Raw genomic sequence first — 26,751 nt, forward strand, 5'->3', positions numbered from 1 at the left:
GACAATCGCTTATCAATATGTTTTGTAAATGCAGGTGTTTATTTTCTCATAGGTTGATGGCATTAGCGATGATTCGAAAATGGAATCACAACGCGATATACACCAACGTTCGTCGGATGACCTTAGCGAAGCGGGTCTAGATCAGATACATCTAAGTTTTCACTTAACCTCGATCTACGATCATTCAATATTCGAAGCGTTCTCGAAGGTGGTGCAAAAGCTAATACCACAGCTGCCCACGCTAGAAAATCTGTTAAATATATTCATACCAGTAAGTAGAGTTGATAAACTCTTATCAATGTGAATAATTATATTATTATTGCTATTACCCTAAAGAACTCTGGCATAGAGAAAGCGTTTCTCTTTGATGTCGTATCGAAAATTTATATTGCTACTGATTCATCACCTGTGGATATGCAAGCCTATGAGCTATGCTGTGACATGATTGATATGGTCATTGATCTGTCAAGTATCTACAGGTAAACGCGATAATATATTCATAAACGAGTACAATATTTAATACAGTTTATCACCTCTCCCCACAGCTCTGAGGAAACGGCATTTGACAGCGGCAGTTCTAGTCTCATCAAATTAAATAACAATACGATACTCTATATGCGTGAAGTGAACAAGTTCTTGGCTTTGGTCTGCATTTTGCGCGAAGAGAATTTCAATCGACAGGGTGTCATTGACTATAATTTTATATGCTTTCGCGATGCCATTAGTGAGGTATTTGAGCTGCGATTGAAACGTCAGAAGCAACTGCAAAATCCCGACCAGGACGATGATGAACTGGCCGACGACCGTGGCCTTACAATGGGTGGTCGTTTGAACCATGACAATGATGCAGCTGCGGTATCCAGAGCGCCATAAATTACACGAATCATAATTCCAGTGACCTTAAGTTTTGTGTGCTTAGCTTTTTGCATAATTTTTCCCCGTTTATCTTCATACTTGAGCACACACATACCCACAGAGACATCAAAATACTGATAACACTGATTTGTCTTATTATTTTTTATCCAATTTTTATGTTATTATTTTCTTTTATATATCTTTGCTCTGTTCTATATTGTTAATTCATATGTGTAGCCGCTTTGCTGCTCCTTACAACGCCAGAAATGCCCAGCGTTTATAAACACTACAACTAAAAATATGTATATTTTTAAATAAAATTATATTAAATAAAAGTTTGATACTATTTAAATTCAAAGAAAATGCGCAATATCTTATTTTACGTGGGCGGTCATATTTCAAACAATATCGATTTTAGAGGCGATCGCAACTATTTGCCCGATAGTCTTTTGTGCACATATCGAATATATATAGACAATGTAAATAACTCGATCATAAATAAATGTGTTAATACCATAGTAAAAGTTATTGTTTCTGTAAACGCAATATATGCATGAATATAGTAAACATTTACCAACTAATATCGATATGGTTTGAAAGAAGTCAAACATTTTAAATCGATGACTTATATCGTTGCATCGATGTTTTCTTATATCACTTACATCTCTAGAACAACTACAACAGACTGGTCGACGGCGACACTCTTTGCATGTGTGTGTGCGAGCTGGTCATACAGTTGTGAAAAATGAGCTGCTAAGAGCAGTAGAATTAATAGTTAATGCGCCAGTAGTAGCCGAAATAGTTAATTTGTCTTCAACACATAAATCGTGCTAATTTAATTAAAAGTTGTTTTTGTGCATGTGTGGTGTGGAAGATCGACGGGGTATTGTAGTAAAAAATATAAAAACCAGTTAAAAACGGGTGAAAGAAAGAAATTTGATATATGTATGTGTGTGCAAGTGTATGTGTTAGTCTGTGGCTATATGTGTGAGGAAAAGCAATAACAACAACACCAACAACAACCTGGTCTCGTATGTCCGCTTTCCTTGCTCATTACGGTGCTTTTCTATGCCCAAAGTGCAGGCAAGTGCAGCCTGGAATAATCACAAGCAGAATCGACGACAGGTGCGTACACAAAGGTTTTCTACTTTCTGTCTACTCTGTTTGCTATTTATTGATTGTTCAAATGCTCGGCCGCTACAGCATCCCATCACAATAGATATTAACTCATTCAACCAAAATACTTTTTATGTATAAATAAAGTGAAAGGTGGTGGCACATCTTCGGCCTTTTGTCTGTCCCCTCCCATACAAATAACAAACGATAATAAAAGATGAAGCACATGTAATTGTAATCTACTAATAATATACTAAATATATATGTATATATGCTAAAACTCTATTGTTGATTGATTCGGTGGAGAAAAATGAGAGTGAAGAACCACTGCTAAAGCGCTGAGATGTGCGTGTGTGCGAAAGAGATGCAGCGCACCACTTTCATGATAACAGAAATAACAAATTGGCAATCGATAAATAACAAATTGTTGCAGTTAGACTCGAGTCATTGCAGCTGTGCAGCTGGGCGGAACCAGTGTATACATAAACCACTAAAGTAGGTAAACAATTAACCGCAAATGTGTTCTGGAGTGTTGTCACCCACCCGCACATAGTAGAGCTTATGTCATAAGGGAAAATATATGTACATATATGTAAATCTACAAATACTTGGATATATTTAGGATTTTATGCCTATAATGATTTTTTTAGTGATCAACCCCCAAATAACTGAAAACACCATAGCAACAGATGTAGGATGTTATGCTTATGACCTCAGACGTGTGCTTTTTTTCTTGCGGTCTCTCCTTTTTGGCCATTTCCTACCTCAAACGATTTGAGTCATGCAATCTCAGACATTTGAGGTTATGTCTGCATTTAGCCGGGTAGTTTTATTTTGCAGGGGTTGCAGCTCTCATCGATTTTATTATTGTGGTAAACATTATATCCAACCATTGTTTAATATTCTTTGCTCAAGCAAAATTTAAATAATTTCGAATAGAGGAGGTGGGGGTGGGGGCCTGACCAAAAAGCGTTAAGTGTGTTAATGTTTTTTAATTTGTGTTGCCAACACGTGCCGCTTACAATTTTCGTTTTCTTTGCTCCAACAAATTCTCAACTTTGAGAGGGCGTGCCCCAAAGGCAATGAGCATTCGACGCAGGTGGCACAAAGAAATCTCCCAAAAAAAAAAAAAGATACAAAAAAACCCATTTGTAGGCAAATTAAATTTCCAACAAACCGTGAAGTTGGTTAGTGGGTTTTGTTGTTTTGGCCAAAAGATATGAGTTTGAGTTGCATTCATTTCTGTTTTTCTTTTACGCCGCTTCGCCATTTTCAACTCTTTCTCGCCCCCCTCTCGCTCCCTTTCTGTCTGCTCTTATCTGTGAGACGAATATTTGCCGTTAGTTGTAGTTGGCAGCAGGCGCTTTGTAAATTATTTTTTATCGATTGCTTTCACACTTCCGCACTGAACAATTCAATCAGACCAACAGACAGACGGAACAATTGACTTTTTGCTACACTCTCATTCATTTCTCTCATTCTCGTGTCTGTCTATTAAGTTCTTTCTCTTCTATTTTTTTTTTTTTGCCAGCCATCATTCATTTGCTGGCCATACTTTGTTTGCTGTTCTTGTTGGCTGCGCTGTCCGCTTGCTCCAAGCGGAAGCGACGTCATTTATGTAAATTGTTTGCGTGACATTGCTATAGAGAGTCCATATTATGAACCGGTACACGCACGCCCCTAGGCATTAAATGCAAACAATTGTTACCACCAGAACGAAAGCCAACTCAGCCTGCCTCCCCCACCCTCCGTTCCTCCCTTCCTCTTTCTCCTCACTGGCGGCTGCGCTTTGTCAACCGTAAGCAGTCAATTTGCCATAAAAAACAAAGAAAAACAACAGTAAAATTTAAATTTGCATTGAGCCAGCTGTTAATTTAATGTGAGTTTAACAGAAATGCGATCCGCTGTTAATGGCTTTTCGAGTTATGTTAAGTATTTCGTTGCATAAATTGACAACTGTTAACATTATTATAAATAGGCAAAGATAAACTATTTCCCTACATTTTATGTGATCATAGAAGCGTAAGCCCTTTTCCTTTGTCAGATCGGCTGTTATATTAAAAGCTTTCTTTACGTTGATATGTTAGGCAGCTGCAAAGGCAATTGTTGCCATGCATAGGGAAAATATGCTTGACATTTAAGCCTATTTATTTAATTATAAGCACATTTTTAAAATAAACATTTTCAGCTAGGTAGTTGAGAGAGTTATTTAAAGATCATAAAGTCAAGTAATTGCTTTAAATACAATTTGACGAAATAAAAATTAGCAATAAAAATCAGCTAATGTGGGAACATACATTTCTGCTTTGTGTTTCGGCAAGTAATAAAACTGTTTTATTTTGCTTCATTTTTTTCCCTTTAAAAAATCTCAACGAATAAAGTCAAAAATGTATATGCTTTCATCTGGCGCGCCATAGATTCAAATTGGGTTGCAGCTTGTTGAATTGTTGTTGTTGTTGTTGTTTGGTTAAATTACCTGCCCTGTGCGCAAAGTTCAGCGAGGTGAAACGGTTAAATGTTTTCAAAAACTTGCCCCCAAGTCGCACACAACACAGACATTACTAAGTATACATACATATATATTCGTATACATATCTATGTATATCTATCTGTGCTCCACATTATGAGCCTTTATTGCTCTGCCGATACAGGGTGCTTCAGCTGCACTGAAATATCGGTTCAATGCACTTGGCCCATGATAAACTACAAATTATGTATGCATTTCTCTTATAGTCACGTTGCTGTTTTTTTTTTTTTTTTTCTGTTTAACTCTGCTGTCAGCGAATATGAATAATGTGATTCAATATAAAAATAAAACGTGATATAAAATAAAATAAACTGAAAATAAAATAAAAAAAACCAAATATATATATATATATATATATATCTCTTTATGCTATGTATAAATAATAACAATTGCTGTCCGGGGAGCAACGCACCATAATAGTATCAAGAAAATACATATAGACTCACGTATATGGCGCACAATTTGGCAGTCTAGCCCAAAAACTGAATCATACGCCAAAAACTAAGGGTAAACAATAATTATATATATTTTATATATGTATGTTTGTGAAGAATTCTCATAAAATAAATATAGACAGAATGAACAACAAACTATGGCAAATTCCTAACTGATCTGAAGGGTATATTGCTTTTATGCAAATATGTAGCATGCTTGATATATATGTATATATATTTGTAAAACATTATAATATATATATTCTTGTATAAATCATTAGAGTTTTCCATAAATATTCTCTCCATATTTCAACTACTCAGTGAATTCGATGCTTGCTAAACGAACGCTCATAGAGAGTTCAAAAAGGCTCAACATACTCTTCTCATATTTTGAGTGACCTTTTCCTAGGTATAAAAGGCGCGTCAGTTGCCGCATCGAATCAGTCACGATCCTGACCTGGACCGGGTCAGTTTTAATACAGTGAAGCGGAGTGACGTAGTTTAGTTATTTACTTAGTTAAGTTAAGCTTTTTTGTTAATAACAAATGTTCTTGTTTAATATTCGATTGTATTTAAATATATTTTATAAATAAATGTTATTTGTTTAATATTATAATATTGAAATGTAAATTTTTTTTTATAGAGTTAATGGTATTATCATTTTTATGTTATAAATGTATGTCGATACATAAAATGTTAAAGTACAAAATCTGACCGTTAGTGTTAAAACGTATGATCTTGTAGAGAAGAGCATTTAAATTGTGATTTTGTGATTTACTCTTCCTTGAGTACAAAAGACTTATACAACATATCTTACTCTCACACAGTACAAACAGGGTATTTAAGTGGCACACAACAACGAAGAACGTCATTAGCACTTCTCTTTCTTACCATATTTCACACAGTTTATATATGTACATATGTATGCTCAGATCAATTTTCTGCCTGCCTGCAAGCGATTTTAAATGAAAAATCACTGTAAAATTAAGTTTCACCGTTAACGGTTCCATACGCTCGTACCAAATATTGACCTAGTCAACGAAATCTGAATCACCTTAACGATGGCAACGAACTTTTTTCATATATGCACATACATGCAAACATATGTATATTTTCCATATTTGCAAAAGTTCATCCGATCACTCTGAGCGTTGCAAAGTTTGCAAAAAAGCTTTCGCGTGCACAAAGCTCTGAAGCAAAGCTTTTAAAGAGCGTAAGCTAAGAGTAACTTTGCAAGGTATTTCTCTTTGTTAAGTTTTTGTTTGTTTCTGTTTTTGTTTTCGACATTGAGTTGTGGTTTTTGTTGCAGTAACATTCATTTGTAAAGAAATACTTAACCTTATGCCCTGAAGGTTTTCAATTGTAAAACAAGAAAGTTGAGCCTGGTTCAAATGTATATTATATAGGTTACAAATAAATATAATATATATGTACATATATGTATGTGTATAAGTATGTGTCATAAAGAATAACCTTTGTTAAGTGCTAAGCAATTAAACCAGGCTAACAACAACGACAATAAAATGCAATTATATGCAATCGGTTAACAGCTGCTGCGGCTGGTTGTAAAATGCTGTTTGCCATTTGCCACGCCTATTTCGCCAGCAATTGCAGCGCGTGTAAATAAATTCTTAATAATACTGAGAAAACAACAACAATATATTATAAACAAAGACAATTTGTTTACGTGCAGTTTATTTTGTTGTCGTCATCGAAACAGCTTTGTTTGTTTTTTTTTTTTTTTTTTAATTAGATATATATTATACATATATTATATATTGCATATGGCTTAGTTATGTAATGATTAAGCGCGTAATAAACAGTGAAAGCTTATAGAGAACACAGTCGGGTTCTTAATTTTAAATGAGTTTGAGCATTACTTTCTTGAAATATGAATATTTTCAAATTTTCTGTAAAAAAAAAAATAATAATAATAATAATAATAATAAATAAATAAAAAAAATATTGCAAAATTAAAATACTTTAATAGTAAAATAAAACAGAATATACAAAAAAGCTAAGAAGCTTTTACGTACAAATTATACAATAAAATTAATAAGCGTTATTATTAATAATAATCTATAAAAATTTCTCTTTCATACAAATAAAAATATTCACTATACTAAAAAAAAATAAAATATATATAAATATATACTCATAAGGAGGAGAACTACTCTACGACAACTATGTATAAGTACAAAGAATACGACTTCCCCCTTTCTAACTCAAATGCCTTATACCATGCTGATAAATGATAATAATGATAATAAATATTCGTTTTGTACGTAACTTAATATTTCTGCTAGATTAAATAACCTTGATGTGTATTTGTTTTTCCCCCACTAGGAGGCCTTTTTTTGACGAAATTATAGAATTGAAAACAACTAAAGGCAACCGCACTATTTGTTTTTATACTATATCAACTACATATATATGTATTTACATATACATATGTATGTGTGTACACTTTATGCGATAAGACAAACAACATGCGAGCCAACTAAATTTCGCTATAGAACATTCTTTCTCATCTATCTATATACCTACATTTATATATGTATATACATATATTTATAGTTGTATTTTGTTGTTTTCAAACTCTTGAGAAATAAACAAACTAAAACATTTGTACGAGTGCAAATTAATTAAGCGAAACAAAAACAAAACGAAAGTTGAATGAATAAGTGTGACTGCTGTACAGGTAATCTATATGTATATTATAGGGAGAGAGTATTACGTATTACATATACCCTATGCCATGCTAGACGACGTCAATCGCTTTTCAAACTGTCGATAATTAAAATGTAAAACCTTTTTAAACACAATTTAATCAGATTTAAATTTAATGGGAAAATGTACGTAACTCGTAGCTCGTCACATGATAATTTTTAGTTTTCTAATATAATATTTTACTATATTAGTTGTTTATGACTCAGAGCACTGAATATATTAAGTTTTTACGTATGTCAATGAAAAATGTAAATGATTTCTGAATTGTTTGAAATATTTATAGATTTTATGAATGGGAAAGACAGCAAGAGAATCTTTGAAAAATATAATTATAATAAAACAAAATATTAAAATTATTATAAAACATACATATGCAAATATTACTTATTAGAAATTTGTATAATTTGCCATACGATTGGAACCTATCTACCTCATAAAACTAGTTTCCACATTTAAGCAAGTCTCAAGCCTTCATTCTTTGGTTGTTTTTATGCGAGGTTTGCAAAGTTCACGATTAAAAATTAAAAATTCGGCTTTCAAATGGTTGAAAATCACAATATAATGCATATTTGTCAATTTCGCTATTTTTGTGTGCATTGCTTGTGGTTTTTTAATAAAGTTAATCTTGACTTAAATTGAAACTAGAATCGATTGCATTTTTATCTTAAAAGTAAATAACTTTCCCAATATAAATACTGTTTGTTTACACGAGTATAGGGTATTAAGTAGCTGCAAAATTAGTCATTGCTCAATGCATGTGCATAATAACATAATATAGTTTTTGTTGTGTTGTTGTTGTTTTCAGTGTACTTAAGCGAAACCCACGCGCAGTTCAAGTTGTTTACGTTTTGAGTTGTTGATGCCAGCTAAAGATACAAATACATAGACATGGATACAGATACATACGCAGATACAGAAACAGCTACAGATATACATTTCAAAGCAGAGAAACAGATTCTTCTGTGCCCACATTTATGCGAGTCGGGCCCACAAATTACAGCCAATCAGAGCCGCGTAAACATGCAACAACAAATATATGAATATACATACATATATATTATATGTATATATGTATACTTTATTTACTTGTAGATATGCAAACACATTTGTGCTCTTATAGAACCTGCTGCGTTACGTATGCGGAAATGTTGTGTTCATTTGTTGTTGTCGTTGTTGCTGTTGTTGTTATTGTTATTGTTGTTATCTCTTATTGTTGTTTTCGCGCCAATTGCACCGCCAATTAGATATTAGACGCCTAACCCAAATAAGATTTGCTACACGTGTCAGCCGTCGCCTATCTCATTTGAATTGTTATTTAGAACTATCATATAGAGTTAACCAACTCGACAAAAATGTAAGACAACTTGCCAACTTGCTTTTGATTGACTGATTGAGTAATATTGATTGATCGATGAATGATCAACTATATATGCAATCCAGATTGGAATAGTTAAAATATGTTTATGTATATATATATTAATGTATTTTCAATTAATTTAGTAAATACAATTTTGTAACAGGCAGTAATTTCGCTTATGTTAATTTTAAGCCCATAACGAATCGTTAAAAAAAAATAAATAAAAAAAAAACAGCTGACATTTAAAGTTCTTTCAACCGAAATTATTTGTTTATTCACACCAATTGTCAGTTTCGTTCCAACTGTAACCCTAATGCGTAGTATCTTTACTATGTTGTTGATGTTGTTGTTGTTGTTATTGTTGTTAGTTTATTTGTCAGTGTTAGTGTTAAAGGTACGAATAGCGCTCTACACGCGCTCAATGCTTAACAAATTCGACCTTGATATGGGTGTTTTTTCATTCGCCGGGCTATCTGCTATGCTCAGCTAGAAATAGCCGGTTGAGAAAACATATACCTATACAAGCTATTGTATATACATATAGAAGAGTTTGCCCCTCTATACCGATACAAGTATATGCCGTATGAATATGTAATACATATGTATGTGTATTCATGTCTATATGTATTCAACGCATGCTCGATTAAAGGGGCTCGTCTCGAGTTGCCTCTCAAGTTGCTTTCAAGTTTGCTCTACACAAATTTTTCAATTGACGCTTTAAATCGTTTTAAATATATTAAAAGATATATATGTATATATATATATATATATATATATATATATATATATATATATATATATATATATATATATATATATATATATATATATATATATATATATATATATATATATATAAATATATATACAAACATTTATTTAACTATATAGTGTACTTTTGACAGCTCGCCAATTTGCGAATAAATTATAAAACTGAGGAGTTTATCAAACAATATTTGTATTAAAGTTCATATAAAAACCGTTTTAATTATTTATTTTTTTTGTGTCTTTAAAAAAAAAACCGGATGTTTCCAAATGCAAATTTTGCTAAGTTATGCTCGCTATAAAACTACAATATCAAAACATGATCAAGGTAAAGCAAACTTGAAAACGAATGCAAAATCGCAAACAAAATCAAAGAACAACACAAGAAAATAACATACTATAGAGCTCTACATATAGACAAACTGAACCATTTAGATATACATATGTATAAAATATTACACATTAAAAAATATCTAGCCAAGACATTGTCAACAAGCTATAAAATGAAATTCACTAATATATATAGAGAAACGTATGTACTGAACCTATATTTGATATTGAATAGTCGTCTAGACTAATAAAAAAGAGCTATACTATGTAATACTTACGCCTTGAACGATTTAAATTCGATGACTAAATTTGATTGCTCTAACTATATTTCGTCTTTGTTTTTTGTAAACATATGTTCAGTATCCCTTATGAATAATTAGCTAAAATCCGAAGTGCCTCAGTTTTTTTGCTAAAATTTCTGTGAAGATTCTTGCTATAGTAGTGGGGAATTTTAGAAAGTAATTGCTTTACCTGTACACTCTATCAAATTTCTAATATTGAATCTCTATGAGTATTTCATTTCAGTTAACTATTATAAAAAACTTCATATTTCAATGTCATGTCATGTCTTGCATATGTCTATCTTGTCTGAAATTCTCTCATATATCTTGATGAGTAAACCATACCATAAGCCCTGTCATATATAATTCATATATAACTTTGCACTTTGTTTAATCTTTCATGTGTTGTTAGTTTTTGATGTTCGATTTCGATTTTAAAATTTGTTTAGCTCTAGTTTTTCCAAATTTTTGTGTGCTATTGCCATATACGTTTAGCAAGTGTCTTACAGGAATATCGAAGCGCAGCGAGGGTACAAAGTAATGTAAGAATCACACAAATCAAAGCAAAAGCCCAACTCGGAAGATAACAAAACACATTTTCCTAAAATATACCATTTTAGTTACAGCTGTTGAGCGCAGCTGGTCACATCGACTTCAGCGACTTCAATTTGCATCTCTACTCAACGTATTGAGGGTGGAATGAGGCGAATTGAAGTTAATTCGCCCAGCTATGCCGCTATGTGGCTAAGCATACCTTATCTTCACAACAACTCTCACTCTGTCTCTCTCCCTCTCTCTCGCTCTCTCCCGCTCTCTGTTTTTGCTGTCACTGCTCTCTTCGAGTGCACTTATCACGCGCTTGTCACATTAAAATCTTATCAAATAAAAAAAAGTCAGCAGTAACAAAAGTTTTTGCCAGTTTTACAGAAGAGTAAAAATTTCATTTATATTTCAATTTCATCGGGTTTATTTCTGCTGCGCGACGTGCAATCTTTTCGAATTTTAAAATATCAGCTAAATTTCCACTGTTTAATTCACAACTTAGTCTGGGTAAGAGGAACCAGTTCAATTTAACAAGCAGCCGAACGATCTCTTGTTGCTCAACGTGTTTAACCTCACTTGCACTTGATATTTGTTAAAAATAATTCAATATTAATGTTGGATTTAGAACTTTGCACACTCAAAAAGGAATTGCATACATATGTGTATGCATTAATCAATCGGAATAATCCATTGTTATAGCATAGCTCCATTGAAATAACTTTAGTCTGATCCGTAGAGCTTCTGTTCGAACTGTAGACATTTTGAAACGTTGGTTGACTCATTCTCTTTTGACTCTATCCCGCGACTATAAATTGCTGTGCTTAGATTAGATAAGATTCTATAAGTGTTTCGGTTTACGGGTGTTATACATATGTACATACAAACACACACACACACACACACAAATATCCGTATATACAAATACACACATCTCTCACTTATATGGACACGGAACTAATAATAAAGCTAACCTTTATACTGTCTATTATATCGAACTATTCAAAAAACACTGCCCCATATTTCTTCTACGTACACAGATAAATATACACACATATATTGATAGATATATACATATATAAAGCGAGCGATATTCTATCATAATATATATATATAGAAGAAAGAGGATTTTTCTATTACAAATATGCCGCTCTTTGCCCGTAAATCGTCGAAAAGCTCCGATCACAGTGATGTCAGTCAGGATAGCAAAGGACGTAGCAAATCCTACGATTCCCATACACAGAATAACAACAACAATCATCAGAATAATAACAATGATGTGGACAAGAAGCCGCCGTTGATCTTCCATTGCCAATTAGCACATGGAAGTCCGACGGGGTTGATCACTGGCTTCGCAAGCGTCCGAGAGCTGTACAAAAAGATAGCCGAATGCTTTGATATATCCGAAGATGAAATTTTATTCTGTACTCTCAATTCGCATAAGGTGGACATGACACGTCTGCTGGGCGGACAGATTGGTCTAGATGATTTTATATTTGCCCATCGCAAGGGCCGGGCCAAAGAGATTGAGATAGTCAAGACACAGGATGCTTTGGGTCTGACCATCACAGACAATGGGGCTGGCTATGCGTTCATTAAGCGCATCAAGGAGGATTCGATTATCGATCGCATCGAGCACATCTCGGTGGGAGATCATATCGAGAAGCTGAACGGAGTGAATATGGTGGGCAAACGGCATTATGAGGTGGCACGCATGCTGAAGGACATTGCGACGGGTGAGACGTTCACGTTGCGTCTGGTCGAGCCGGTGCGCAGCGGTTTCCAGGGTATCGGACCGCGTAGCCAATCGCGTGCATCTGGTTCGGCACCTGGACTCAATGGCGGTCGCAATTATGGTTCCGGCAAGGAAACATTACGCTTCAAGGCCAATGGCAATGCACAGATCGAGCCGAAATTCGACGAGGCCACCAAAGCGGGCGTCGAAGCCATCAATGGATTGCTGGAATCCTTTATGGGCATCAATGATACGGAGCTGGCGTCACAGATCTGGGAGCTGGGTGACAACAAATCGAATTCGATGGACTTTGCGGAAGCTGTCGATAATTCCGATTTAGAATCTTTTGGTTTTACCGATGATTTCATTATCGAACTCTGGGGTGCTATAACGGATGCGCGTCGTAAAGGCAAATAGAAACTAAGCAGATCCCAAGCGATCATCAGTAATTACAACAATAACGACAACAACAACAACATTTGCATTTTTGTTTACTAGTAATAAATCTAATGCAAAATCTAAAAAGAAAATCTATTAGCAAACTAGAAAGAAAATTCATTTTTCATCAGCTATTTTATTTCTCCTAATTGTTAGATCTTAGCATAAACATATTTATATAAACATATATACGCATATATATATGTATATATATTTTTATATATTATATACAATTGTATTTATTTGTATGCCCTGCATTTGCCAATTATTTTGTATTTGTTATAATTATCTATGATAAATATATACTTATAATTATATACATACATACAAATTGACAAAAACATAGCAATTAAACAAGATCAAGAAGTAGAAAGCAAAATTATTACATTTTATATTATATTATTTTGGTACAATATGTTCAATGTACATAATTACGCATTTGTCTTTAGAGTTATTATTTATATCTATAAATAAATATATAAAATATTTAAAATTGATTTTAAGTTTTCTTCTTTTCAATTAAATTTTTTTGTTTACTTATATTTACGGTAAGTTTTTGTTTTTTTACTCTATCTTTTCCCTCAGTGTAGCTATGTATTATTTATCATTTGGCACTCGGCAACAATTTGTAGACACATTTTGCAGAAAAGATTCCGCCGAACAAAACTGTGACAAATTTTTCGAGTATATATTCAGAATTTATATTATTCTTTCCTTTTTTTTTCGCAAATACGAGAAGGTCGTGAGCACGTGCGTTTTAGACTCTTGATCGAATTTTCTTGACGGCTGCCATTCATACATAAATACATACACTCATGTGTACATGTGTATACTAAATACATATAGCCATTTCCTGTCGGTCGGTTAGTTTAAAAGCTTTTATTTATCGAATGCAACATCGAACGACACGAAGTCATCCCCGTCAATCCCTATTACACATACTCACGCACACAAGTACATATAAACACATGTACGTAAAATACTGCAATTGCAAAATGTACAACAGCAGCTGCTTAAGGCACAGCTGATAAGCACAGTTATTAAATTTCTTGTTGTGTACATTTGAAAAGAGCAACTGAATGAGAATGGGTGAGAGAGAACGAAAAAGACAATCCAGCAAAATGCTCCCAAACAGCTGCTCAGCAACCAACCATAGCAACAACTTTTTGTGACGACAAGAACAATGTTTTTACAAGATATACTTTCCGGTTTTACAGGTTTTCTATTTTTCTTCTTCTTCTTCAATCAAACAAACACAACGGAAAGCTCTTTTTCTCTTAAGCAGTGCGCGCAACGTGCACGCCGCTCTCCCACTCATACACATGCACAGACAGCTGCTTAATTGAATTAGCTTTGGGCTGCTGCTCGCGTCGAGTACAAAGAGGCGCTGTCGTAGCTCTAGCATTCAGTTGTGCAAACGCTGCCGTCGAAGCGACAAGCAAGACGGAGAAGACTTGAAAATAAAGCCGTTCAACAAAAAGAAACAAAATAAAACTTGTTAACATTTTGTACAGATCTAAACAGAAATTGTGCCAACAAAAAAACAAATTTATAAACTACAGCAAACAATTTAAAGTGCTGCTGCTGCAGAAATAGAGTGAGGCCTAATCTGGTCTTCCTAGTTTTTCTTGAAAATCCAACAAAAATACAAAGGAAACCACAAAAGCGAAATAAATAGATTTTTAAAGAAGAAAACCAAAAGACCAAAAAAAAAGGCAACGAAGGTAGCGGACACATAAAATTTCCATTATACTAGAAACGTGCAATTCAATGTGATTTTTCTTGGCACACAAAATTGTTCGACTTTGTTCATGTTCATGTTCTTGTTTTAAATACATAAGAGTGTGTGTGCATGTCTTGGACTTTGATCGTGACTCAACACAATTCACTAAGCAACTTTGCGACTAATAAATAAACACAAACATTAAAAATTTGTTTAATACACGTCAATTGGTTGGCCCGCTGCGCTGCTTGCGACTAATTCGCGTTGCCCATTTGAACACCGTCTGGTTCGCTAACAGTTGTTGCTGCGGCGAGTAATTGCATTGTTATCTATTTCGCTCTCTCTCTCTCTTGCACAAGCTTTTTCATTTGCAAGTTTTTTTGTATGCGTTTTGTTTTGCTTGGGGCTTTTCGCACGTTGCGTTGAGTTGCGTTTTGTTTTGTTTGCAGGTGAAAGTAACGCCGAAGCCGACGACGCGTGATAGGTGGCGTGTTGTCTGCGTTACCATTGGAGATGAACTAAATATAGCTAATTTTAACAGCCCTAGTTGTCATTCGTCAATTCAACAAAAGAAAGCGCGTTTATCAAAACTCTTATCAACTACACGACGAACATGTCTAAGTGCAAGAATAATAGAGGCCTCATAATATTTTTGACCGTTTCCTGCGCGATAAGCAAAAACAATAAAAGTTCAATGATAAAATAAAACAAAAATCTAGCTAAACAAAAAATAAAAAAGTTGCTGAACACAGTTGTACATTGACCTTAACAGTAGACGGGCAAATTCTAATTATTAAACGCCAAACACTTTGCATGTGTGCGTTAGTGGTCTGTAGAGAAGTTGAGCACGATTTACCTACGCATACCTACATATATACTGTGAAACGCACAGCTCAATCAACATGTCACTAAGCTGATAAACACAATATTTTGCTTTTTATAAATTTACAAATCTATGAATGTATTTATTATGTATGTGTGCTTGCTTTGAATGCCGTCTTGTGAAATCGCGTGATGTTTATTTCCAGTGGCATGAGAAATGAGTAATAAGCGTGTTTGTGTGAGTTTGTGTCTGTGCCTGTGTGTCTCTCTGCGATATTATTGTTTTATTACACACAAGCATAAAATCGGTAAAACACGCCACTAAAACGGTTAACTATCACACCATCTTCTTTTATCGATAACAATTGCATAGGTATGCACGCGTACACACACAGCCATATACAGAAAGCTCTGTTGCTGTTGCTAAAGGCAACAAGCATTACAGTTATATGTACCTGCGTAGAGTTATTGTTTGCCCGTGAACTTTATTGTTGTACTGAAGCAAATAAGCCCAGTGAATGCACTTTGAATGTCACATGTACTGCGCGGGCAGGCTTTCCCTTTGATGTTTATTTTTGTATTAATTAAAGTATCGCTATATATATACGCTATGTTACTTGGATATCCCGCTCTTAACATAAAGACAAATATTACACAATATATACCCAATATGGTCTGCACCAAAAATATATACATAAACACCCAAAGCGAATTCGAACAAATTCGCCTTCCACATAATTCGCTCTTCGTATTTGTTTTGCTTGCATTCGCAATGCATTAACCTTGACTTTCTGAGCACGGCAGAAGGAAGACACGCGCAAATTGAAAACGGTTAGCGACAACAAAATAAAAATAAGAGTATTTTTAGCCAATTTCTTGTTGCTTTCATCTTTTGCATTTATTGCACTTGTTTTCGCTACATTTGAAATGTCACAAATGATTTGGCTAGATGTCGCAAGGGTTTATTTTTATAAGCATAACGGAAAGAGAATCAGAATACATATACATATGTACATAATATTTTAATAAATCAGTGTATGACTTACAGCTGTGTTTTTTCTGTCATTTACAGTTGCCAACGATTGATTCACCAGCAAAGCGAACTGGACGCCAGCAACAGCATCACGTGCAATAAAATGTATACTTATTAATAACACTGGCACACATACAATTAAAGGCGGAAGAAACACGCACACGATCTAAGAGCAAATAAGAATTAAATCGAATTGAATCGAATCCAACGCGATATCGATAGAAGATACAAGTGTGCGCATATCGACGACTATTAAAGTTTAAGCAAAATGAACAGTTTGGCGCGCGTTTTTAGCAATTTGCAAGACTTTTACAATGACATCAATGCGGCCACACTGACTGGAGCCATCGATGTGATCGCCGTAGAGCAGCCCGATGGCGAATTCGTCTGTTCGCCCTTCCACGTGCGCTTCGGCAAGCTGGGCGTGCTGCGCAGTCGCGAGAAGGTGGTAAGTAACAAAGGACAGAAATATAGACGAAGAGAACAGGTAGTAATAGTAGACTTTTGACTTTTCTCTTTTAAGGTGGACATTGAAATCAATGGCGTGCCCGTTGATATACAAATGAAATTGGGCGATTCGGGTGAGGCGTTCTTTGTGGAAGAATGCCTGGAGGACGACGATGATGAGTTGCCCGCCAATCTAGCCACTTCACCCATACCAAAGAGCTTTCTGCAATCTCTGAACAACAAGAGCATAGATCCACTCGAGGATATGCGCACAAGTGACAAGTAGGTGGTCATTCTGTTTGCAAATTTCATTTGGCTAAATTGCAGCTAGCTACATTAAAACATCATTATCATTATGTTATAGAACCGCTAGCGATGATTTGCAAATACCGTTGCCGATGCCGCGTCGCAACTCAATTGATCTCTCCAAAGAGGAGCCAAAGGAAATTGCCATCGAGGGCAGTAAGAAATTCGAGAATCAGGCCTCTGACTATACGCACCGCAGGTAGTCAAAGCTTTGCTAGAAATCTTGTTCTCCATCACAAATATCAATTTGCTAATTCGATTGCTTCACTGCATCCTCCAGGCACACAGACAACATGTTGGAGCGGCGTAAATTGAGTGAATCACTCAAGGAGTATACCACACAAAAGATGCGCGAGGAGTGGGCCGAGCATGAGGAGCTATTCCAGGAGAAAAAGCAGCCCGAAAAGCTAGAGAAATCGTCGGATATAAAATCCGAATCCGAAGCGGGAACCAAAGTGGAACCACAACCAGAAAGCCTTGAGGAGACACAGGCAACATCCCAACCCGAAGCAAAGGAAGTTCAAACACCTCCATCCGCCAAACCGGAGGTGTTGATAGCAACACCCACAAGCACAACTGCAGAGGCATCCACAACCGTCTCCAATGATGCCAACAAAGATGATGCCAAGAACAAGACGAAGAAGCGACGCAAGAAGTCGCAGATGAAGAAGAAGAACACACAACGCAAGACATCATCGAGCAGCTCTGCGGGCAGCGCCGCTGGCGGCGAGACGACCAATGCAGACGCCAACTCTATCAACTCGATGCTGGTCAGCAACATTGATGAGACCGATGTGGTGGCTCTGAAAGCCAATGCGAACACAAATTCCTCCTCCAATGATGAGCAGGCATCGGCAGCACTCCTAACCGCACACACGGGCAATGATAGTCCGTTAAGCGAACTGAACCATGCTGCCACGCCCACGAATTCGATGCGCCATGATCTGGACATACATTTCTTCAGCGACACAGAGATAACCACACCTACGGGCATCGGGGCCGCTGGCGCTGGCCGGAACGCGGGCCGACCATCGACGCCAATCCAAAGTGACAGCGAACTCGAGACCACAATGCGAGAGAAACGTCATCTGGACGTTGAGAACAGCACGTTGTGGAAATGGGGGGAACTGCCCACACCGGAGCAGGCCAAGGGAGCGGCCAATGGTGCAGATGCCCAGCAGAGCGAACGGCATTGGATGATAAGCAATATGTTTAGCTTTATGCGTCGGGCGAATCGTTTGCGCAAGGAGGGCGCCACAGAGGCGGGCGATATCTATCTATCTGATCTGGAAGTGGGCAGCATGGATCCAGAGATGGCAGCTCTCTACTTTCCCAGCCCCAAGCCCAAGGAGACGGATCGCGAGAGTGGCAATGGCACTAGTCTGCCCCATTCACCCAGTTCACTGGAGGAGAATCAGAAGAGCTTGGATTCGGACTTTGATGAATCCCACAACAAACAGCTCGCACCACATGGCAAGAAGTGGGTAGCTGTTCGGCGAATGCGATTGCAGCGCGACTATCAAGAATTTATGTCTTATCCACTGAATTTATATTTGAATAGATATTTGGACTTCGTGGCCATGTCTATGTGCGGCATGCAGGAGAATGGTGCACCACCCAAGGATGACGATTTCGATAGACAGCTGGTCACTTATGCAGATGTAAGTTTAAACGTATCAAACCCGTTTTAGCCCTAACCGCTTACACAACTATCGATTGGTAGCGAGCACGCGATATTTTTTATTAGGTGTATTCAGGCGTTGAATTTTCGTTAAAATTGCGTAATTTCCCAAGCTCATTATTCATTTGATATCCGGCTAATATATAATATAGGTAATAATCGTTACCAATCGATAAATTTGTAACTCGTTATTTGTGCAACTGTCTGCACTTCCACCCACAATACTGGCATTACACAGCACTGCACGCTGCACAAATTAACAATAACAAAGAACAATACAAATACAAATACATACATGTATATTCATGCTTGCCTGCGACCCGCTGTATCCCTAATTTAGGTATGCAAAAATCCAAATATGTTCGCATCACCAAATCTAGTTGTACGTCTGAATGGCAAATACTACACCTGGACGGCTGCATGTCCCATTGTAATGACAATGATAACATTCCAGAAGCAACTAACTGATGTAAGTGTTGATTAATGCTTGAATAGAAGGACCTTACTATCCCTTTTACCTGGAAAGCTCTTTAATGCTTCATATTATTTGCTTTCAGGATGCCATAGAGCAGCTGATCTCGCCTTCGGCCCAAGCAGCGGATGATGACAAGCCGGAAGCGTCGCACCAAACGGAACATCCTGGTCAAACCAAGCGTTCCTGGTGGAGCTGGCGTAGATCTCAAGATGCGGTGCCTAATCAGGCGAAAATTCATAAGAATGGTTCAATATCTAAGGATGAGAAGGGTAAAGTTCTTTTGGAAGCAATCTCTTAATTGATTTTAAGCCCATGTTTTTTTCTATTAGATGGTGATCAAGCAGCTGTCAGTACACAAACATCGCGCCCCAATTCTCCAGACTTGAGCGATCCAACGCTCAGCAAGACCGATTCCTTGGTCAATCCCGAAAATACATCTACCCAAGTGGATAATCTGGAGGAACTGACCATGGGCTCCAATAAGAGCGATGAGACAAAGGAGCGCTACAAGAAAACTTTGCGTCTCAGCTCGTCGGCTATTGTGAGTGACTTTTACAGCTTACCATATTTATTTTTTCCAGATCTAATCTTTCTTTCTCTCTATATTTAGAAAAAACTAAATCTTAAGGAGGGCATAAATGAAATCGAGTTCAGTGTAACGACCGCTTATCAGGGCACAACGCGATGCAAGTGCTATTTGTTCCGCTGGAAGCATAATGATAAGGTCGTCATATCGGACATCGATGGCACGATTACCAAATCAGATGTTTTGGGACACATATTGCCCATGGTTGGCAAGGACTGGGCGCAGTTGGGCGTTGCTCAACTCTTTTCAAAAATTGAGCAGAATGGCTACAAGTTGCTGTACCTATCGGCACGCGCCATTGGCCAATCACGCGTGACACGTGAATATTTGAGATCGATCAGGCAGGGGAATGTAATGCTACCCGAAGGTCCATTGCTCTTGAATCCCACTTCATTGATTTCCGCCTTTCACCGGGAAGTCATTGAAAAGAAACCGGAACAATTTAAGATCGCTTGTCTATCGGACATTCGCGATCTATTCCCGAAGAAGGATCCCTTCTATGCGGGCTATGGCAATCGTATTAATGTGAGTCAAACTTTATTATTTATATGAGCTTAAATACTCATTAATAAGAAATATTCTATTATGCAGGATGTGTGGGCCTATCGAGCTGTTGGTATACCTATTATGCGTATATTCACGATCAACACGAAGGGCGAGCTGAAACACGAATTGACCCAAACATTCCAGTCATCGTAAGTACCAAATATCGTATCATATGTATTTATAAATGGTTGTGGTCCAATCATTCATACATTTGTTAACCTTTGGCTCAGCGAATAGCTCAAACAAGCTATGTGCCTTAAAGCTCATTTAATTGTATTTACACTCATTGTACAAAAGCTCGCTAATAGCTTTCATGTGCTTTCAAAAGATGGTTATTAGGGAGCTTAAGCCTTGCAAATTCATGTCACATACGAATTCTGTTAATTGATTAACCTCATAAAGCAAAGCTAGGTGTGTCTATAGTTAATAAGTACTATCATCTACATATCGTGTGTATGTAGATCTGTATGTTTAGGAAAATTCATTTAATGTACTACCAAAAATCCAAAATTCGCACAATCAATCGCAAATCAAGATCAAGAGCGTGGAGAGTACAAACAAATTCTACTCAAGCATTTCGATTGTCAAATTTATAGTGGCTACATCAATCAGTCGCTCGAGGTCGATGAATACTTTCCCCTGTTGACGCAAAACGATGAATACGAATATCGCACCGATACGTTCGAGGATGAGGAATTGTCTGATGAGCTACAATACACCACCGATAATGATGATGATGATGATGATGATGATGATGATAATAATGATGACGACGTTGACGTTGATGAAGCTGATGATCAGGATATGAGCCTCATAATGGGCGGCAGACATGGTGCCAAAAATGAGATATTACTAGAATCGCCAACAAAATGGCTAAATTAACCTAACCCATGACTAAGTCAAAAATATGGGAATTATCCTAAATTTGTGATATTCAAATATTTTTAGCTATTAAGTTTCTATAATTAGCTTTATAGCGGGGAGCAAAACTTTGATAGCTTTAACTCCCTATTATTATTATTATTATTATTATTAGTGATAAGTTAACAACCCACACGAAGTATGCCTAGTCTTAAAAGCTGGCGAACAATTAGAATTAGATCGTAAGGATTATAGTTTAAGTTGTTTTCTTAATTACTTTTTGCTTTAAGTTTTATACACAAATAAAATGTGTGCATACTCTTTGGCTGTTTATCATTGAGATTTATTTACCTTTGCAAAACACGTGGCATGAGTTTGAGGTTATGTTATGTTGCTGCACAGCTTTGAGGTTAGGTTACGTTTGAGGTTAGTTTGCGCTAAATCGAATTTCTGTTGCATACGCTTGGGCGCTGAGCCAATGGCCAACATTCAATAATGTTGCATATTTCATGTTGTTTATTGACTCGACTTTATTAATTTTGCTTACTTTTTTATAGGTACTGCAGCATGACCTATATTGTGGATCAACTGTTTCCACCCGTGAAGCATGATGAAGTTGACATCGAGTTCTCCAACTTTAACTACTGGCGTGATCCCATACCAGATCTACCTGAGCTCACTACGGAGCTGGTGGCGCCAAATAAAACAGATGCAGCCGCGCTGAAAACCATTCCAGAAAAATGAGATAATTAATTCATAACCAAAAAAAAAGAACTTACATTATCTAAACATATATTTAAACAATATTCCCATTCACTAATGTAGTTAAAGGCTTTCTATCGAGTTATATATTAATAATGTTCGTTTCGCACACAAATTTGATTTATAAAAAAAAAAAAAAAAAAAAATCAGTTTATTTGAAATTTCTAAGTACATTATGCTTATGTATACTTTATATTTTAATTAAATTTAATTAAGTATTAAGTTGTTTTTTTTTTTTCATCAACAACCAGAGAAAGTGATTTAGCCTATTATTTGCATTAAAAGAAAATACTATTTAGTTAAATTGATTTGTTTTAAAATTCGAACTGAATTTATTTATTTTAATCTTTATAAATATTACAAATCAAACTGTAAACTGAAATTCCTGAGCTACGATATATTAAAATCTTGTGATTTATAATTTTAAAAATGATTATTTCGTATTTCGCTTACATTTATAATTTATTAATATATAATTTTGTTGTGATGATCAGCTAATGATAAAATACCTATGCTTACAATTAAGTTCTTGCGCTGATGGGCCTGAATCATTGCTTAAAAAACTATGATAATTAAATCTGCTTAGCCTGAAAAAAAAATTATATATACCTATACAAAATAAATATTTCAAATGTTTAAATAAAAAATAATTGAAGGCTTTAAAACAATGTTTGTATATTTTAATTGGAAGAAACGTGAGCTGGAGTCATTTTATAGGATACGAAAACTAAATTGAATGGAATTTATAAACCAAATAAGTAGTTCGAACTTTTTTTAAGTTTAAACAAATGAAAACCTTGTCTAAATCGAATTGTTATTCATTAGCTTAAATGTGGATGACTTTATGCTTAGCTCCAATTTTCTCGTAGTTGTTTCTGTCAGGATAACAAGAATGTTTATAGCTGGAAAGTATATAGGCTTACAAAATTAACCACTTTAAAGAACTTTGTATATTGCATAAATCTAAAATGTGATTAGGTTCCGGCCGGCTCTGCTTGAAAATAAAAAAAAAAGAAAACCTGTTTAAATTGGAACTGACTTTGGTTCCTCTATGAAGTCTAGACCGTCTACACCAAAGTATGATTCACTTTTGGTTCTTTTCCGATTAGTTTCATAATTCTGCAGTTCCAGGTAAAATAAAAACGGTTTTAATCAGAATTGTCTTTTGAGCCATGTTTAGTTTTCTGCTGTTGCCATGATGCAGTTCAGATTGCAGCACATACATAATTAAAAGAGAACCTGCTCGAACCGGTTCGCTGTAAATTTTGAATAAGAGATGAGCTTTATTCGTAAACAGAAAAATCAGGCGACACTCACTCAAACGGGACAGGCAAACGGCAGCAAAACTAAATAATAAATAAAACATAAACTCAAGTTGCAGTGGAAATTTTTCAAATGTTCATAGACACAATTGTTGTCGTTATTGTTGTAGTTGTTGTGGCTGTTGCTGTGGACATTGTATCGTCTAGCATGCATACATAAATATGAGAACATTCGAGTAGAAAATCTGCGATTATGGACAAACCAAACAGCCCCGAGTCCCAGTCCCAGTCCCAGCCCCAGCGCCAGCCGCACAATCAAATCAACGTTGTGGGCGCAGTGGGCCAAACAAGGGGGTCGCTGCTGGGGTGGGGGTGGATTTTTGGAAGTGGGGGATGGGGGATGGGAATTGAGATCTCTCAGCAGAGACATGATGAGGGCAAGTAGTATTTGTCAACGTAATTTTTGCCAATTCAATTAATGCTCATTTAAAGCACAGCAGCAACAGCCCAGGCGGCAGGCAACTGCAGCAGCAACATGATGATGATGATCATCATCATCATTATTATCGTTATTCGCATTGTCATCATCATGATCAGCATACAAAAGCCGGAGAGCAGCCTAATGGGCAGACATTATCAGAGGTTATCAAAAAAGATTTAGCATGATTTCCATAAAGAAACATCTGGAAATAATAAGGGTTTACGTGAGTGGAAGGAGAATAGAATAGAATACATATATGTATATATTTCAGCTGATTTTGAATAGCTATATGTATGTATATAGTGTTTATGTATGTATGTGTATAGGGGTTGATGAATACTGAGCTGTTGCTTGTCATTTTATTTCCATAGTAAACTTTATAAATAAAAAAAAAAAATTTAAAAATATTTTGTATACATTTACTGCTCAGATATAATGTGGGTACAATTTCTTTTTTAATACTTACAAAGCTTAAAAAATTTTTTTTTTATGAAATGATCATTGTTTATTTTTTTTTTTTTTAGAATTGTGCTTACGCTAATTAAATCGATTGCTAAATAAAATTTAAAAAAATATACATGTATTAAATAACTAAATAAATATATGTTTGAAAATTTACAAATATAAAAAAGTCGTCTTTGTGTATATTTTTGGTATTTTGTTATTTCTATTGTAATAAATTTAGAATTATGCTTTGGGTAATTAATTGAATTAATTTAAATGAAGAGTTAAACGCATAAAAAAAAAAGATTTAAAAAAAAACATACATATGTGATTATATTTGATATGTTTGCAAATTTAGCTAATACATATATGTATATACTTAATATATTTTTAATTAGGCCAATTTATATGTGAGAACTAAATTGTCATTGACCTACTACTCTATTATATATCCAAAAACTAGTTTTTTTTTTTTTTTTGTTATTGATTTCTATCTTTTATTTATTAATACATCTAAATCATTTTTTAGTTTTCTAAAACGCACAGTCAATCAATTGATTAATATTTAGGTCATGTCATTAAGTACTTAAAATACCTAGCGAAACAGTGATGTGCATAAGTAAAGGGACAAAGGCATGTGCATATAAACAAACTCACACTTGCACGTACATAGATATGTAGATCTATAGATACACCACACTGATTATGTGCCGTACTTTTCCGCTATTATTTGGCTTACAGTCAGAAAATACAAAAAAAGAAACAAAAAAACAACTCTTAAATGATATTAGATTTAAGATTATTATCCAGCTCAGGGATAAGCAAGATAAGGGCTGTCTTAGACTGATTATGATAATGATGGTTATGATTATGATTACAGATAAATGTCAAATTGAATCTGAGGTCAAAGAGCATAGAACAATATCTAGCAAATGTAAGAAAAATTCAATTGCACTTTTAATGTAGTCTATATATAAGCAACTGTAAATATATATAATATATATTACATATATAAGTATGCAAATAGATAAGTCATATTAATCTCAGCCTTAGTTAAGTGCTAGTGACTTTTAAAGTCGACTTAAATTCCAAATCCAATTGAAATTTTCGACGTAGCCGTACAAATCGTTGACTCAATTGAAGCTGCCCCCTTCTACGGCCAACCCTCCATCGCTAGCGTCGCGACGCGGTGGCGTTCGGCGGCTCGAGTCGTGCGCGCCCCAATGATTTGTATAAAAGCCCATGCGACAGGGCAGTCAATCATTAGTTATCACTCTGGTGTCCAACCACACAGCCAAAGCACAGCCCAAACAGAAACCAAAAACGAATCCTGCAAATATGAAGAACACCGTTGCCATTCTACTGTGCGCCTTGATTGGCCTGGTAAGTGTGCCACGCCCACGCATTTCAAAGTATACATTCCTCTAGCTAAATCCACACTCTTGTCTGCCAGGCTTCCGCTGCCGAGTACAAGCTGCGCACCGCCGAGGATCTGCAGAAGGTGCGCAAGGAGTGCGCCGAGGCCAACAAGGTGACCGAAGCCCTCATTGCCAAATACAAGACCTTCGAGTACCCCGACGATGAGATCACACGCAACTACATCAAGTGCATCTTCAACAAATTCGATCTGTTCGAGGACACCAAGGGCTTCAAGGTCGACAACCTGGTCGCCCAGCTGGGCCAGGGACGCGAGGACAAGACCCAACTGAAGGCCGATGTGGAGAAGTGCGCCGATAAGAACGAACAGAAGTCGCCGGCCAACGTCTGGGCCTATCGCGGCTTCAAGTGCTTCCTCAGCAAGAACCTGCCCCTGGTGCAGGCCGCCATCCAGAAGAAGAACTAAGCATTCCACAATCAATGCACCGGCACCGCCACCGCCATCGCCAGGAGGCGGCGCATCCCGTCAAGCAATCGAATGTTGCGTGTGCATCACACAAACTTTTTGTGCTATTTGCTGCATTTTCTTTAAAATTGAAATAAAAATCGTATAATAGCGAGCCATAAAGCTAATATTTTATTTTATTTTGAAACATGATCTTTTTAATATATATATAAACTACATGATCCTAATATTATGCAAGGCCATAATAATGCCGGCCAATGAAAAGTTCGTCCCAGTTTATGGATAGCTGGAGCTGTGCTTCTTCTTCATCATCATCATCATCATCATCTTCTTCCCAAAACCTTGTCCCACCCAAAGGAAAGGCATAGAAA

At 36.0% G+C, this 26,751-nt stretch overlaps 5 protein-coding genes and 1 long non-coding RNA gene across 17 annotated transcripts in view; 4 read left to right on the plus strand and 2 right to left on the minus strand.

The window, feature by feature from the left end:
* The window catches only part of RagC-D (Ras-related GTP binding C/D), a 2,112-nt gene extending 894 nt beyond the window's left edge, over positions 1-1,218 (plus strand). Inside the window, exons 3-5 of the mRNA XM_018010452.2 lie at positions 53-271; positions 337-479; positions 546-1,218. Of these exons, the coding sequence (XP_017865941.1) occupies positions 53-271; positions 337-479; positions 546-873 (690 nt within the window). The 3' untranslated portion in view covers positions 874-1,218. The remainder of the gene's footprint in view (positions 1-52; positions 272-336; positions 480-545) is intronic.
* Positions 1-16,841, minus strand: part of mRpS17 (mitochondrial ribosomal protein S17) — an 18,556-nt gene extending 1,715 nt beyond the window's left edge. The window contains exon 1 of the mRNA XM_018010463.2: positions 16,700-16,841. Coding sequence (XP_017865952.2) covers positions 16,700-16,719 — 20 coding nt within the window. The 5' untranslated portion in view covers positions 16,720-16,841. The remainder of the gene's footprint in view (positions 1-16,699) is intronic.
* kermit (PDZ domain-containing protein GIPC-like protein kermit) lies at positions 1,841-13,605 on the plus strand. 4 transcript variants are annotated; one of them, XM_089471815.1, is made up of 2 exons: positions 1,841-1,980; positions 11,976-13,605. In XM_089471815.1, the coding sequence occupies exon 2, from the start codon at positions 12,080-12,082 to the stop codon at positions 13,085-13,087; it is 1,008 nt and encodes a 335-aa protein (XP_089327941.1). In that variant the 5' UTR covers positions 1,841-1,980; positions 11,976-12,079; the 3' UTR covers positions 13,088-13,605. The 4 variants fall into 4 exon arrangements, with proteins under 4 accessions (XP_089327941.1, XP_089327943.1, XP_089327940.1 ...); XM_089471817.1 differs by lacking the exon at positions 1,841-1,980 and adding an exon at positions 10,046-10,937 and having other exon boundaries at positions 12,053-13,605; XM_089471814.1 differs by lacking the exon at positions 1,841-1,980 and adding an exon at positions 10,696-10,937.
* Positions 16,842-16,954: 113 nt separating the features above from the next.
* On the plus strand, positions 16,955-23,018 carry Lpin (phosphatidate phosphatase LPIN). Of its 9 annotated transcripts, none has more exons than XM_018010439.2 (11): positions 16,955-17,134; positions 17,210-17,415; positions 17,498-17,638; positions 17,720-18,919; positions 19,001-19,100; positions 19,461-19,589; positions 19,678-19,864; positions 19,925-20,136; positions 20,206-20,706; positions 20,773-20,876; positions 22,146-23,018. In XM_018010439.2, the coding sequence occupies exons 1-11, from the start codon at positions 16,955-16,957 to the stop codon at positions 22,330-22,332; spliced, it is 3,147 nt and encodes a 1,048-aa protein (XP_017865928.1). In that variant the 3' UTR covers positions 22,333-23,018. The 9 variants fall into 9 exon arrangements, with proteins under 9 accessions (XP_017865928.1, XP_017865927.1, XP_089327926.1 ...); XM_018010438.2 differs by lacking the exon at positions 22,146-23,018 and adding an exon at positions 21,324-21,909; XM_089471800.1 differs by having other exon boundaries at positions 17,720-19,100.
* LOC149268462 (uncharacterized) lies at positions 22,477-24,688 on the minus strand. Its single transcript, XR_016270604.1, has 2 exons — positions 23,668-24,688; positions 22,477-23,606 (listed from the first exon to the last, which is right to left on the minus strand). It is a non-coding gene; the product is annotated as an uncharacterized LOC149268462 (long non-coding RNA).
* Positions 24,689-25,760: 1,072 nt separating this feature from the next.
* Positions 25,761-26,547, plus strand: Obp44a (Odorant-binding protein 44a). Its single transcript, XM_018010462.2, has 2 exons — positions 25,761-25,920; positions 25,991-26,547. The coding sequence occupies exons 1-2, from the start codon at positions 25,780-25,782 to the stop codon at positions 26,378-26,380; spliced, it is 531 nt and encodes a 176-aa protein (XP_017865951.2). The 5' UTR covers positions 25,761-25,779; the 3' UTR covers positions 26,381-26,547.
* Positions 26,548-26,751: the final 204 nt, after the last annotated feature.

The sequence above is a fragment of the Drosophila arizonae genome, chromosome 5 (assembly GCF_054131065.1).
Source record: "Drosophila arizonae isolate 15081-1271.41 chromosome 5, UAZ_ARI_1.0, whole genome shotgun sequence".
Classification (NCBI taxonomy): Eukaryota; Metazoa; Arthropoda; class Insecta; order Diptera; family Drosophilidae; genus Drosophila; species Drosophila arizonae.